Genomic DNA, 14,307 nt, shown 5'->3' with positions numbered 1-14,307 from the left:
AGAATAGGGGGAAAGAGGCAAAGAAATACAAAGACAATAGGCAAATGAAAATTCTGGTGATGTGCTAAATTCCATGAGCTCTGCTATGAAACTTGCACCTCATCTCTAGTGTAACTATACTTCTTAGTGCCAGGCAAAGCAACACTGGCTCTTCCATTAAAAGAATGCTATAAGCTATAAGCCATATTACTATCCCCCAAATGAAAATAATTCAAGCACTTTTATAGCAGTGTCTGGACGTTATAAATTCTTTAATAACATACAATTTTAAATTTCACTCATCTATTGTCATTATCAAGGATAAAGGAGCATGTTTGCTTCAGAATGATTTTGAAAACCCAGGAAATCTAGGGCTAAAAAAGCCCCGAATAAAGTTATAATCACTAAGAAAAATAATGGAAGCACAATTCATAGTATTTGGGGGGGTAGGAAGAAATCAAGGTTTAAAAATTATGTATAAATAAAATCTCTTAAGACAGCATTTTTTTTTTAATAAAAAGAACATTTGGTGAAGAAATCAATTAAGTGTAGTTATGAGTTCTCCCTGTCAAAACAGTGCTGACTGACATCATTCAGCTGATCTAACTGGCTCCTAATTATTTCAACCAACATCAAAATTTCCACCTTCAACTGAATTACCTCCAGATTAGAAGTTTGGGGCACCCATATCATTTCAGCATTAATACAAACCACAGGGAAATGTAGGCCATAGTCAAAAATCACAAAAGAATAATGCTATTTGACTAATGAGGAACACAAAAAATTTGAGTGAAAGAACCTGAAGACCTAATCTACAACTACTGTTATATACAGACTCTCTCTGATTACTCCTCTAATAACTATAAACTTTTTCTAAGAAGCCTGTGTATCTTAGATTAAGGACTATCTTAAGAATTTAAAACGTAGTTAAAGTTCAGGCTAGAATTTCTGCAAAAGTTTGAAACTGCATGTGTTAAGTCGCTTCAATCATGTCTGACTCTTTGCAATCCTATGTATTATAGCTCTCCAGGCTCTTCTGTCCATGGGATTCTCCAGGCAAGAATACTGGAGTGGGCTGCCATTTCCTTCTCCAGGGGGTCTTCCCAACCCAGGGACTGAACCTGCATCTCATGTGTCTCCTGCATTGCAGGCAGATTCTTTACCACTGAGCGACTGGGGTATGAACGGGTATTGTTTGAGAGAAAAAAAAAAAAAGATTACAAAGGGTACATTTTTTAAAAGCTAGATGATGTTGTTTAAAGTACACATTGCATGATCCTCTCCCATAGAAATAATTTCAAACCATAATTCTCAACTGCTTTGTAACACCCTACCAGCTAAAGAGGTAGCACGACATTCAGCTAGGAAATAATCAAATGACCCACAGTTACCTAATGAATTTCATCTTGTGTTAAGAATAATTATAGGGTAACTCCTTACATGACACTGAGTTTAATTCAGAAAACAAAATCAGAACCATACTGCTTTATAAGTGCGTTTGAGCCATTAAGTATTATTCACAATCTCTCATTGTGTCTCAAACTAGTTTCTGTTTATAAATTAAATTTTAAAACTGTTTTATTACCTGAAACTCTATTAATGTATCTCTAAATAGCACTTTTAAGGCAGATGTGAAGAGATCCACTAGAAAGATAAGTTGGCAAATCATTTATGTTCAAGACATATTTCACGGATGAATGTAGTTTTACAATCTTAAAACACTAAGCTCTAAACCCAACATGCTTTTCTGTGATCAATCAGTGTATTAACTTTCTAATGTTTTCTATCAGTTTTAAAGAAAACCAGGTCTAAAAGACAATCTTGCTAAAGGTTAATACTGTCAGCTTTAGCACAGAGCTAGGCACACAAGTCTCAATTCCTTTGCTTCACAGGAGGCCAATACATGTGAATTAATCAGGTTGGCCACATGAGGTCTCTGTCATTATACAAGATCCAAGTGCATTTTGGAAGTATCTTACAAATCAGATAATTATCACGAGGTACAATCACTGAAAATTGTGTTAGAGCCTAGTCTATTTCTAGTTTAAATTATTTCTAGTTTATTATTCTGGAATAATATATTCCAGTGGAAAAAGGAGAAGTGGGGATGAGGTTGAAGTTAGGGGTAATGAATCTGAGCAAACCGTACTCCACTAACGAATGCATCTAAAACCAGGGTGTCTCAACTGGGGGCTCACTAAGCTAGGATAAAAGAATTTTTAAGTAGTAAAGCATAGATATTTGGCTACCTGAACAATGTATATAAATACCAAATTAGATTAAATTGCATAATATACTACTAGAATACTTGGAAATATATGTAGCTTTTCACTAAATATATAAACAAGTTATACATCAGGGTTCGGATGTCAAAAGTGAGCAGTGTCAATCTTGGTGGGTATAATGAAGCCCTACATTCTCCTGCAATCATTCCCAGCACTGCCCCAGGGTACAAATTCTGATTTACCTTGTCAATAACTTCCTAAATACAGTCTATGTCACTTAAGCAACACTAAATGGTTTGCTATGACTCAATCCTATTTCAACATGTTAGTGAAAAATATATATATAAGTGAAAAAAAGAGAAAAGGTTTCACTTAAAGAAAGGAAAGATGAAATTAGAACAAGAATATTTAGAAAACAATCGGTAGAAAATCAGTTAGGGAAAAATAAAAGTAAACAAAATCACTGAGTCCAAGAACTAAGTTTCCTCCAAATACGGAATCTAAAGAACTACAGGAAAAAAATGGCAAAAAAAAAAAGGGGGGGGCGCGGACCACCATAATAAAATAATTATCCTCCAATTAAAATAAATTAATTAATTAAAAAAATAAATGGTGGAGGGCAGCAGAATTTCATTTGGTTATTGTCTTTAAAAGTGCCAGAATTCACAGTGAGTAAAACTAGAGCTTTTAAATTTAGAGACTCTTCCCAAGTTCTTTCCTATCAACTCACTGATTTGTACTTGATTCCACAAAAAGACTTCAATAGATTATAGGGAAATCTTTTAAGTAGTAAGTAGATTCTACTTGCTCACCTGTAAAGTCAATGGGTTATTCTGCAGCTACATAGTTAGGTACTTCCTGAATTATGTACCCTTCATAAATCTAATTTTTATAAATCACTACTGATTGCTTTGGAATGCTTGAAAAGCCAAGGACCCCAAGATTCAAAGCTAGGAGTAGGAGAGATATATTTCTATCCATCTCCAAAAGATGAGAAACCATGCAGTAATGACTGACTGAAGAGGGATTGCGAAGTCTCATTCCTATACATGAGACTTTGCGAAAGTGCAAATCAATTTCTTCTTTCTTTGGTGAGGCCTAACCTTGCTACTCGGGACATACTAAATTCTCTGAAGGCATTCACTTGGAAGAGTCACTGGACGGGTAGACATTTATTATTCTTGGTCTGCTTTAAGCGTGGTGGGTGTCAGCTGCATACAGCATACTTCTTGGCCAGGTATAAGTTTCCTATGCCGCATTCCAGAGCACCTCAAGGAATACATGTCTCCAATCTCCCCAACAAAAGGAACTGTGGAACTGCCTTTCTTCTAGTTAAATAAAAAAAATATTCGCACCACTATTTTTCTTTTTCTCTGTTAAAAAAAGCCTGGTCTATGTGTTATTTGAAATGCCTGTCAGTTGTAGTCCACTGGACTACAAACCATTATTCTTTAAAATATCAGTATATAGAAGCAGACGTAGGGAGCTAATGTGTATGGAAATAACGCAGCTCTGAAACCCATTATCCCAAATGGAAACGCTACAGAGACAGCATTTATAGGAAGAAATTGACAGCATACAGGAAGAAACTGAAGCCCTGGCCCTGAACAGCTCTGCCACGGGAAGGAGTTGTTTTCTTCCAGAATTACTTCAACAGTATCAATAAATGTTATCAGTTGCAACCAGAATCCTCCTGCTGGTAATTTTGAGAATGGCTCTTAAAGGTTCTGAAGTATATTCTCTCCTCGATTTAAGGTTTCTGTGACTCAAAGTTTTGTAATAATCACTACAAAATATATCATTATAGGAACACTATATACCGATCTCAGATAAGTGCGTGGGTCAATCTCAGGTTTTGCCTTTTAGTTCTATGACAAGGAGCCCTCTGTCCCTCCCACTGTTTAATGTAATACAAGACTCTAGTCAACAAAGACACATATATCACTTAAACATACAGCAACTGCCCTACAGAACTATATACTGTTAAGAATGAAGTAAAGAGGTAACAGATGATATAAATCACTTACAAGCAGTTGGGTGATGTAAGGTAAAGTGAAATGGGAAGAAAAGAAAAAGAAAGAAAGGGCAAAAAAAGCCAACAACAAAATCCCAATCCTTGTAGCACTGAGTCCGTGAACAGGGCTTACTTGTCCCAATTTTAGAAAAATGAAATAAAAATCACTGCCTGATTATTTTTTTCTTTTATACTCATGAATTCTTAAAAGTTAAAGTAAGAAAAAATATATATTTAATGGAAAGTATATACCAATTTTACTTTATTAGCCTAATTTAGGAATGGGATGAGGACGACGGGGTCAAGGTCAGGTGTGAAGGAAGAGGGTTAAAACTTGTGACAGCAAAGATCCCTTCAAATCTCTGGTGCAGTCCTCAGTCACTGTAGCCTAACTGTCAGTCAACAGAGCTGAAATCCAGAATACCAAAAGCAGACTCCTGTGCTCCAGTTCTGTCCAGGGGCTCTTCAGTCACAGTGTGATGAGGTCCACCAGGTTGCCTTTAGGAGGAGTCATGCTGTCAGGAAAGAAATTTACTAAGGTGTCAAAGAGCTGAGTTCTTTGAGCATAGGTGTGATCCACGTCCGAAAAGCCTGGTGAAAGAAAGATAACAAAGAAACTCATCCACTGTGTTTAATGCTCTACACATAACAGTAAAGCTAGCTGACAAAAGCAGCAATGTATAATGGAAAAATCAAAACCAAATCAGGCTTTGAAACTAGAGAGTGATGGGCTCTGATTCCAGTTCTGCGACACAGCAATGGTATGATCTTACGTAAAGTAAGCAGCCTTTCTACAACTGTTTCCTCAGCTACAAATCTGTGATAATCCTGTTTATGTCATAACCTTCCCAGTGCAGATTAAATGCAATTATCTGAATACCATCCAGCAGAATGATTAGTATTTTAGTAACTAATATTGATTTCTCTTCCTTTCCTTGTAAGCATTTTCCTTTTCTGGTCCACTGAGGAATTTTCATTTCTCTTTTCTTTTTAATGCTTTTGGCCACTAAAATTGTTTTGATAATAAAAATCTAATAATATTAAAGGGGTCTTTAGAAAGTAGTGGGCTTCCCTTGTAGCTAGCTCAGTCAGTAAAGAATCTGCCTGCAGTGTAGGAGACCAGGGTTCGATCCCTGGGTTGGGAAGATCCCTTGGAGAAGGAAATGGCAACCCACTCCAGCATTCTTGCCTGGAAGATCCCACGGACAGAGGAGCCTGTTGGGCTGCAGTCCATGGGGTCACAAAGAGTTGGGCATGACTCTGCGACTAACACCTACACTTACCTAGAAAGCAGTATAAAATCATTATGCCACTGACAGCTGGAAGAAGTCTCAAAGAACTGAGTGAAAATTCAGATAATCCAGAAGAATGTCCTTCCAGAGGATGGAAGCAACATTTTTAATTTTTTTAAATTTATTTTTAATTGGAGGGTTATTGCTTTACAATGTTGCGTTGGTTTCTGCCATACAACAACAAGCATCAGCTGGAACTATACATATATCTCCTCTCTCTTGTGCTTCCTGCCCCCCACCCCCATCCCAGCCCTCTAGGTCATCACAGAGCACCAAGTTGAGCTCCCTGTGCCATACAGCAGCCTCCCAATAGCTAGCTGTTTCACACACTGCACTGCACAGATGTCAGTGCTACCCTCTCGTATCATGTCCACAGGTCTGCTCTCTAAATCTATGTCTCTATTCTTGCACTGCAAATAGGTTTATCAGTACTATTTTTCAAGATTCCATATACGTGTATTAATATACGATAACTGTTTTTCTCTTTCTGATTTACTCCATTACTTTTTGAGTACCTCCTCACTTTCTGGCACAGTAGGACCTCCAAGCTTATCTTTACACAGCTTTGGAATCTATCATTTTCCCTAACAGTTCTAATTCCTTTTAGTGGCAAATGATATTTACAAACCAAGATCAGTGGTGCTGTTTCTAGGACTATATATATGCACACATATAATACGCATATCTCTTTTAAAAGGAATAAAATCATTAGTCCATGCTTTTACTGCTAATTTGTTTTTTAAGGAACCTCACAGGATTCTTCCTCTCCTTATTTCATTCCATATTTATATCTCCTTTCTCCTACTAGGGAAACCATCTCTCTCAGCAATACCATCATATCTATTCATTTGCTCAACCTAAAACACACACAAAAGAAGTTCCAGAATTACTATACCCCAATCAGTACCAGCAAAATTCAAGATTTCCTTGCTTTTGCTATCTTTAGAATATACTTCACTTAGAGTATACAGTTTAAGCTGTACTTAAAAGACTTAATTCTCTTTTTTCCCCTATTGTCTGATTATGTCACAAATTCAATAAACATGTCTGTTTCTGCTCACATTCAACTTCAGGGCATTCTCCACCTTTGCTTCATTTGTAAGAATGTTGTGGTGTAAAAAAATGTGGTGTATTGTATTTTTAAGAGAGGACATTGATTCTGTGGTAGTACTTATATCATTGTCATGAGATCAAATGATATGGGAGGGAAGGAAATAAACAGAGTCTCCTACTACCTGCTAGGTTCTTCATGTATGACCACATTTCACTGTCACAAAAATCATATGAAGCAGTTACCATAAACTCCAATTTCAGATGAGACACTTAAGAGAGATTCATTCATTCAATAACGTATCACAGTTGGAGAGGAAAGAGAATGGAGTGTGAACCCATGTCTGTCTGACTCTAAAGCTCATTTATTTATTTTTATCAAGTATCTGAGTACTTATTAAATAGAAAACCTATTTTTTATTTTTATTCACCATTTACCAATAAGGAACGTGGAATTTACACTATCATTAGATGAATGGTTAAATTATGGTAGATCCCTATTATGGGACATTGTGTATCACTTACAAATACGATAAATCTAGTATAGTTTCACATAAGCATCTCCAAGCCACATTGTTAAATTTTAGAGTTATGTGGAGAATACACATTTTTATATTACATAATAAATAGAACCAGAACACATAAAACCAAACATCTGTGTGTGTACACGTATACAGTTGATCCTCATTATTCACAGATTTCGTATTTGTGCGTTTGTCTACCTGTTAAATTTGTAATCCCTAAATCAGTATTGTGCCACTTTTGTGGTCAATCACAGACACGCACCAAGTGGCAAAAAAATCTCAGCTGCCACATGTAACTATACGTTCTCAACTGAGGTCAAACTAGGTAGTGCTCTGCCCACTTGTTTCAGCTCTCAGACTATAAACAAGTGCTCTTTTCACAATCTACTTGGTGTAATGTTCTTCACATTTTGTGTTTTCTGTTGGTGACTTCACTGCTTAAAATGCCCCCCAAGTGAGGTGCTGAAGTGATGGCTAGTGTTTCTAAGTGCAAGAAGGCTGTGATGTACTTTATGAAGAAAACACGTGTTAGATAAGCTTTGCTCAGGGTGAGATACAGTGCTATTGGCATGAGTTCAATGTTAATGAATCAATAATATAAATATGTAAGTAAGGTATGTTCCTGCTGTAGCAAAACAACATTATGTATTAATTAGTTGAAAAAATTCTGTGACAAGAGGCTTGAAGGACCCTAACTCTGTATTTTCCATAGGAGCAACGGGTCAGTATTAAACAAATGCAGGGTTACAGGTAACTGTATAGAATATTATTGTGAATTGTGGGAATCAACTCTATCTGTATGCCTGTGTGTAAAGATCTGCCAAATGCAAGCAGTCACACTTGAAGGAAGGAGACAGAGATTGAGGGAAGTTGTTCAAAGACAACCCGAATATTTAAAAAAAAACAAAAACCCTTTAAAATGTGTGGGGCACTGGGAAACTCAGCAACATTACTACATAAATGGTAGTGACAGGACAAAAAGGCTGTATTGATTTTAACTTTCATGTTCTTAAAACATACCTTGCTGAAAATATGCTTTTAAAATTAGCTAAAAGTCAGAAGTCAAGCTTCAAAGTGTCCACAGCCATAGCCACAGCAGCCTAAGCTAAAGATCCTCAAAGGTTATTTTTCTCCGAAGTCAGTCATTTTTCAAAACTAAGACAATGCCAGCAGTTTATAAACCATTTTCCATCTTTCTAAATTTTTAAATTACAAATAACATTAGCAAATACTTTTTAATTCTGAGAGGTTAAGATAAACTGGATGAATTCTGAAGGAAGTCAGAAATTTTAGTTGAGCCAATTTTGTGGGTAACATAATTTAGAAAATGAAAGTTATTTATACATGAAAAGTATACACATCCATACATTAAAAAAAATAACCCACTAGATTTAAATTCTAAGTGGAGTGAAGGTAAAACAATCAGATAGAAAATGAACGAGAAGAACTAGGAACTCTAAATAGGCATGAAACCTTATGAAAAAGACTTTTTAAAACAAATGTCAAATTTCTCTTTATGAAAATTGGCATATAGCCTGAATTTACTCCATATTCAAATTCACCAGTGTTACAAAGCTTACATTTATAAGGCAGGTAACAGAAGTGGTACTCTAAATAGAACACTTACTAAGCATTTCATTTTGCTATTTTCAAGAATACTTAATTCTCTCAACAACCTGAGGTCACTACTCTGCTTACCTTCATTTTACAGATGAAGAAATTAATGATTCATGATTAGAAAGGTGACTTGTTCAAAGTCACTTTTAAAATTAGCAAGTGGCAAAGCTGATATCTAAACCTAGATTCTGACCTTTAACCACTATACTACACTCTTCCAGAGCTCTTAACTACTACACTGCTTCCCTTCAGACAAGGTAGGAAACAAAACTCCACAGAAAATTTCCCTTTTTGTATTTATTTCTGTTGTGTCTGTACTGATCTCAGTGTATCTAAGGTCTGTTTAGAATCCAAGTAAAACAAACTGTTCCTGACAAAGTCTATTAGCTGACAGTGAATAGACCAAAGGAAAGAGTTAAGCTAAAGGTAAAATATTTGCTGACAATAGTTTAATATATTTAAATGACTGCCAAGAAATTCTTGTTCTAAAGACTAAATATAAGTCAGCCAGAGACATTTTAGTGCTATCTACCATTAAAATAAATGGCTCTGGGCTGCGGTATTCATACATAACAAGGCACGCATTCCCTCAAACTCAATGTCTATGTGCCAGGCTCCCAGTTTGTCTATCACTAAATCCATTTCAAAAGATAAAATTCAAAAGGGCATGAACTTTCTAAAATAATGCATATAACTAGACTCTATCTCAGGGTTGAGATTCCTAACAACCTGAATACACTTAAAAAAATTTTTTTTAAACTAGTTTATTTATTTATGGCTGTGCTGGGTCTTTGTTGCTGTGTGTGGGGGGCCTTCTCTAGTTGGGGCGAGCCAGGGCTACTCTTCACTGCATTGCACAGGCTTCTCCTTGTGGTAGCTTCTCTTGTTGTAGAGCGAGGGTTTGAGAGTGCAGGCCCAGTAGTTGTGGTGTGTGGGCTTAGTTGCCCCGCAGCATGTGGAATCTTCCTGGACCAGGGATTGAATCCATGTCCCTTGCATTGCAAGGCAGATTCTTAACCACTGGACTGCCAGGGAAGTCCTTTTTAAAAAGTCTTTCAGTGTGTGGAATGGTGGTAAACCATTATGCCAATTTTTAGAAGAACCTTCTGAAGTTATGTTTTATAGCAGTCCTCTCGCCTTGTGGTGGAATGTTAACTCATGGTAAGTATATCAGTAATACAGTCTGCATTCCAAAACAATGGTACACAAATTATTTTGACCAGGCTTCTGTGCTGTCTATTTGCATAATAACCCAGCGACTGGTATAACAGGAACTGCAAACTGACCCATGAACTGGGAACTGATGCCAGTTATCAAGAATTTTTTGCATGTTACCTTGAGACCTGTTTCATTTGTTTGCATGACATCTCATCTAATGTTTCATTTTGAAGAAATCAAAATCAAACCTCCCCAATGCTAGGGCATATGGCCAGATAAAGTACACAGCAATACTTACCTAAAGCTGTGAAATCTGAACCAGATTTAAATAGAGCTGACGCTAGGAGCTGAAACTGTGGGGAAAAAAAGAAAGCAAATTAGCTTAGCTAGGAACTGCAGTGTCAGTCACTCAGTCGTGTCCGACTCTTTGCGATCCCATGGACTGTAGCCTGCCAGGCTCCTCCATCCATGGGTTTTCCTAGGCAAGGATACTGGAGTAGGTTGCCATTTCCTTCTCCAAGCTAGGTAAGCACACTGGAGAAAAAAAATTCCTATAATTTCAACCATTTATTAGTTACTGGAGGTCTCTCCATATGTATCGCCTAGGTCTATTTACCAAACAGAAAGACTGAAGGCGGAAGAAGGGGACAACAGAGGATAAGATTGTTGGATGGCATCATCGACTCAATGGACGTGAGCTTGGGTAAGCTCTGAGAGTTGGTGATGGACAGGGAAGCCTGGCATGCTGCAGTCCATGAGGTCACAAAGAGTCGGACACGACTCAGCAACTGAACTGTACCGAACTGATTCACCACCAAATAGTGGAAAGAAGAACATTGTATTTAGATTAAAGAACATGCTAAATTTTTTTACTGGACTCTCCTATCATTTTTCAAAATACTAGACTAAGTCCTGGAATTATTTTATTTTAAAAATATATTAAAGTATGTACTTGTTAAGGAACAATTTAGTCCCTAGTACTGTCTTCAGTCATGTCTGATTCTGTTGGAATCCCCTGGACTATAGCCCACCAGGCTCCTAAGGAATAAGAGGTCAACTGAAATAAAAAAATTACTGCTACCATGTGATCCAATAATTTCACTCCTGAGTACAAAGAAAATGAAAACATTAATTGGAAAAGATACATACACTCTGATGTTTCATAGTACCATTATTTACAATAGCTTGATATGGAAGCAACCTAACTGTCCATCAACAGATGCATGGATAAAAATGTGGTATGTATACACACATCCACACCCACAACCCCCTACACACTGGAATACTACTCAGCAATAAAAAAGAAAAAAATTCTGCCATTTGCAACAACATGGATGGATCTGGAGGGTGTTATGCTAAGCGAAATAAGTCAGACAGAGAACAATAAATACTGGATGTCAACATTTACATATAGCAACTAAAAAATAATGAATAAAACAAAAGAGAAACAGACTCACAAACAGAACAAAATAGTGGTTACCAATGGGAACACAGAAAGGGTAGGGGTGAAACAAGGGTAAGATTAAGAGGTACAAAATACTATATATATAAAAACTAGACACAAAGATATATTATACAGTACAGGGAATATAGCCAGTATCTTACAATAAATCTAAATGGAGTATAATCTGTAAAATACTGAATCACTATGTTATACATATGAAACCAATACAATATTATAAATCAACTATACTTTGATTAAAAGAAAAAGAAAATTACTTATGTGGGAATCTATCATAGAGAGATTGATGCCCAAAATATAGTTACTGAACTTTAGGGATGGCTTAAACATAATATAAATTACAACTTAGACTGGTTTTCCATGGTATGTATAATTGTAGTATTATATAATTATATAATTTTAAAGGCTCAAAGTGAAAAAATGTGTTGATTAGATTCTCAGATTAGTCAGTTTAAATCAGACAATGTAGCTGAATGACGACAAAACAAAATAAGACAAAACTATTGCACTGGGGTACTTTAACAAATTGGTAAACAAAAATTTAGGCTTCCCTGGTGTCTCAGACGGTAAAGAATCCGCCTGCAGTGCAGGAGACTTGGGTTTGATCCCTGGGTTGGGAAGATCCCTTGGAGGGCATGGCAACCCACTCCAGTATTCCTGCCTAGAGAATCCCCATGGGCAGAGGAGCCCTGTGGGCTACAGTCCATGGGGTGGAAAAGATGGACATGACTGAGCGACTAAGCACATGAGATAAAAATTTAGGAGAACTATTGATATTTATCTTGACTGAGGATCCTGGAAAACAGGTCAGGTAAAGGTCAAATAAACAGAATCTCAACAGAGTTACTTGACAATTTGCAAAGCTTGAGCCACTGATTCTTCAGGATGAATTTCACACTTACTCTTGTAGCCTTTAAAATTTCAGCTATCAGTCACCTGATTAATCATCCTTTGAATGTAAGAAACTGGACAAATAATCCAGAAGCAACTAAGCAAGAGTTAGAGGGGGAAAAGGGGTATAAAAGGAAGAGTTACAAATATATGAAACTTCTTCATGTATTTTGGGTATCAGTACTGTGTCAGACATATCTACTACAAATATTATCTGGTCTGTGCCTTGTCTATTTTTTTTTTTTTTTTACTGCACCGTTTACCTTCTGGGATATTAGTTCCTTCAGCCAGGGATCGAACCCAGGCCCTCTGCCGTGAAAGTGGGAAGTCCCAACCACTGGACCACCAGGGAATTCCCTTTTATCTTTAAAAAAATTCTTTTTGACAATGTCATTTAATGAGTAGAAATTTTAATTGTGTTGAAGTTCAATTTGTCAAGTTTTCTCTTTATGATTAGTGCCTTTATGTCATATCCAAGAAAGCTTTACTTATCTCAAGGTGGTGAAGATAATCTGTTTTCTTCTTTTAGTTAGTTAGTTCAGTCGCCCAGTCGTGTCCGACTCTTTGCGACCCCATGAATCGCAGCACGCCAGGCCTCCCTGTCCATCATCAACTCCTGGAGTTCACCCATACTCACGTCCATCGAGTCAGTGATGCCATCCAGCCATCTCATCCTCTGTCATCCCCTTCTCCTCCTGCCCCCAATCCCTCCCAGCATCAGGGTCTTTTCCAATGAGTCAACTCTTCGCATGAGGTGGCCAAAGTACTGGAGTTTCAGCTTTAGCATCATTCCTTCCAAAGAAATCCCAGAGCTGATCTTCAGAATGGACTGGTTGGATCTCCTTGCAGTCCAGGGGACTCTCAAGAGTCTTTGCCAACACTACAGTTAAAAAGCATCAATTCTTCAGCGCTCAGCTTTCTTCACAGTCCAACTCTCACATCCATACATGACCACAGGAAAAACCATAGCCTTAACTAGACAGACCTTTGTTGGCAAAGTAATGTCTCTGCTTTTTAATATGCTATCTAGGTTGGTCATAACTTTCCTTCCAAGGAGTAAGCGTCTTTTAATTTCATGGCTGCAGTCACCATCTGCAGTGATTTTGGAACCCAGAAAAATAAAGTCTGACACTGTTTCCACTGTTTCCCCATCTATTTCCCATGAAGTGCTGGGACCAGATGCTATGATCTTCATTTTCTGAATGTTGAGCTTTAAGCCAACTTTTTTGCTCTTCTCTTTCACTTTCATCAAGAGGCTTTTTAGCTCCTCTTTACTTTCTGCCATAAGGGTGGTATCATCTGCATATCTGAGGTGATTGAGATTTCTCCCGGCAATCTTGATTCCAGCTTGTGCTTCTTCCAGTCCAGCGTTTCTCATGATGTACTCTGCACAGAAGTTAAATAAGCAGGGTGACAATATACAGCCTTGATGTACTCCTTTTCCTATTTGGAACCAGTCTGTTGTTCCATGTCCAGTTCTAACTGTTGCTTCCTGACCTGCATATAGGTTTCCCAAGAGGCAGGTCAAGTGGTCTGGTATTCCCATCTCTTTCTGAATTTTCCACAGCTTACTGTGATCCACACAATCAAAGGCTTTGGTGTAGTCAAGAAAGCAGAAATAGATGTTTTTCTGGAACTCTCTTGCTTTTTCCATGATCCAGTGGATGCTGGCAATTTGATCTCTGGTTCCTCTGCCTTTTCTAAAACCAGCTTCAACATCAGGAAGTTCACGGTTCACGTATTGCTGAAGCCTGGCTTGGCGAATTTTGAGCATTACTTTACTAGCGTGTGAGATGAGTGCAATTGTGCGGTAGTTTGAGCATTCTTTGACATTGCCTTTCTTTGGGATTGGAATGAAAACTGACCTTTTCCAGTCCTGTGGCCACTGCTGAGTTTTCCAAATTTGCTGGCATATTGAGTGCAGCACTTTCACAGCATCATCTTTCAGGATTTGAAAGATTTTCTTCTTAAGGATGGACTAATTTGGGTTTTATATTTAGATCCATAATCCATCTTAATTTTTGTGTTAAGAGTGAAACAGGGGTTGAGATATCCATCTATTTAGCATCATTTGTTAAAAGGACTTTCTCTATTG

The 14,307-nt window shown here is 37.3% G+C and overlaps 1 protein-coding gene across 6 annotated transcripts in view; it reads right to left on the bottom strand.

Annotated features, from left to right (window-relative positions):
• Nucleotides 1-4,451: 4,451 nt before the first annotated feature.
• MKLN1 (muskelin 1) overlaps nucleotides 4,452-14,307 on the bottom strand; it is a 377,726-nt gene continuing 367,870 nt past the window's right edge. For all 6 annotated transcript variants that reach the window (XM_069588394.1, XM_069588395.1, XM_069588398.1 and 3 more), the window contains 2 exons: nucleotides 10,158-10,212; nucleotides 4,452-4,809 (listed from right to left, as the gene is read on the bottom strand). In XM_069588394.1, coding sequence (XP_069444495.1) covers nucleotides 4,688-4,809; nucleotides 10,158-10,212 — 177 coding nt within the window. In that variant the 3' untranslated portion in view covers nucleotides 4,452-4,687. The remainder of the gene's footprint in view (nucleotides 4,810-10,157; nucleotides 10,213-14,307) is intronic.

This window comes from Ovis canadensis, chromosome 4 (assembly GCF_042477335.2).
Source record: "Ovis canadensis isolate MfBH-ARS-UI-01 breed Bighorn chromosome 4, ARS-UI_OviCan_v2, whole genome shotgun sequence".
In the NCBI taxonomy this organism is placed as follows: domain Eukaryota; kingdom Metazoa; phylum Chordata; class Mammalia; order Artiodactyla; family Bovidae; genus Ovis; species Ovis canadensis.
Note: the sequence above shows the minus strand (reverse complement) of the source record. Positions and strands in the feature narration are given on the sequence as shown.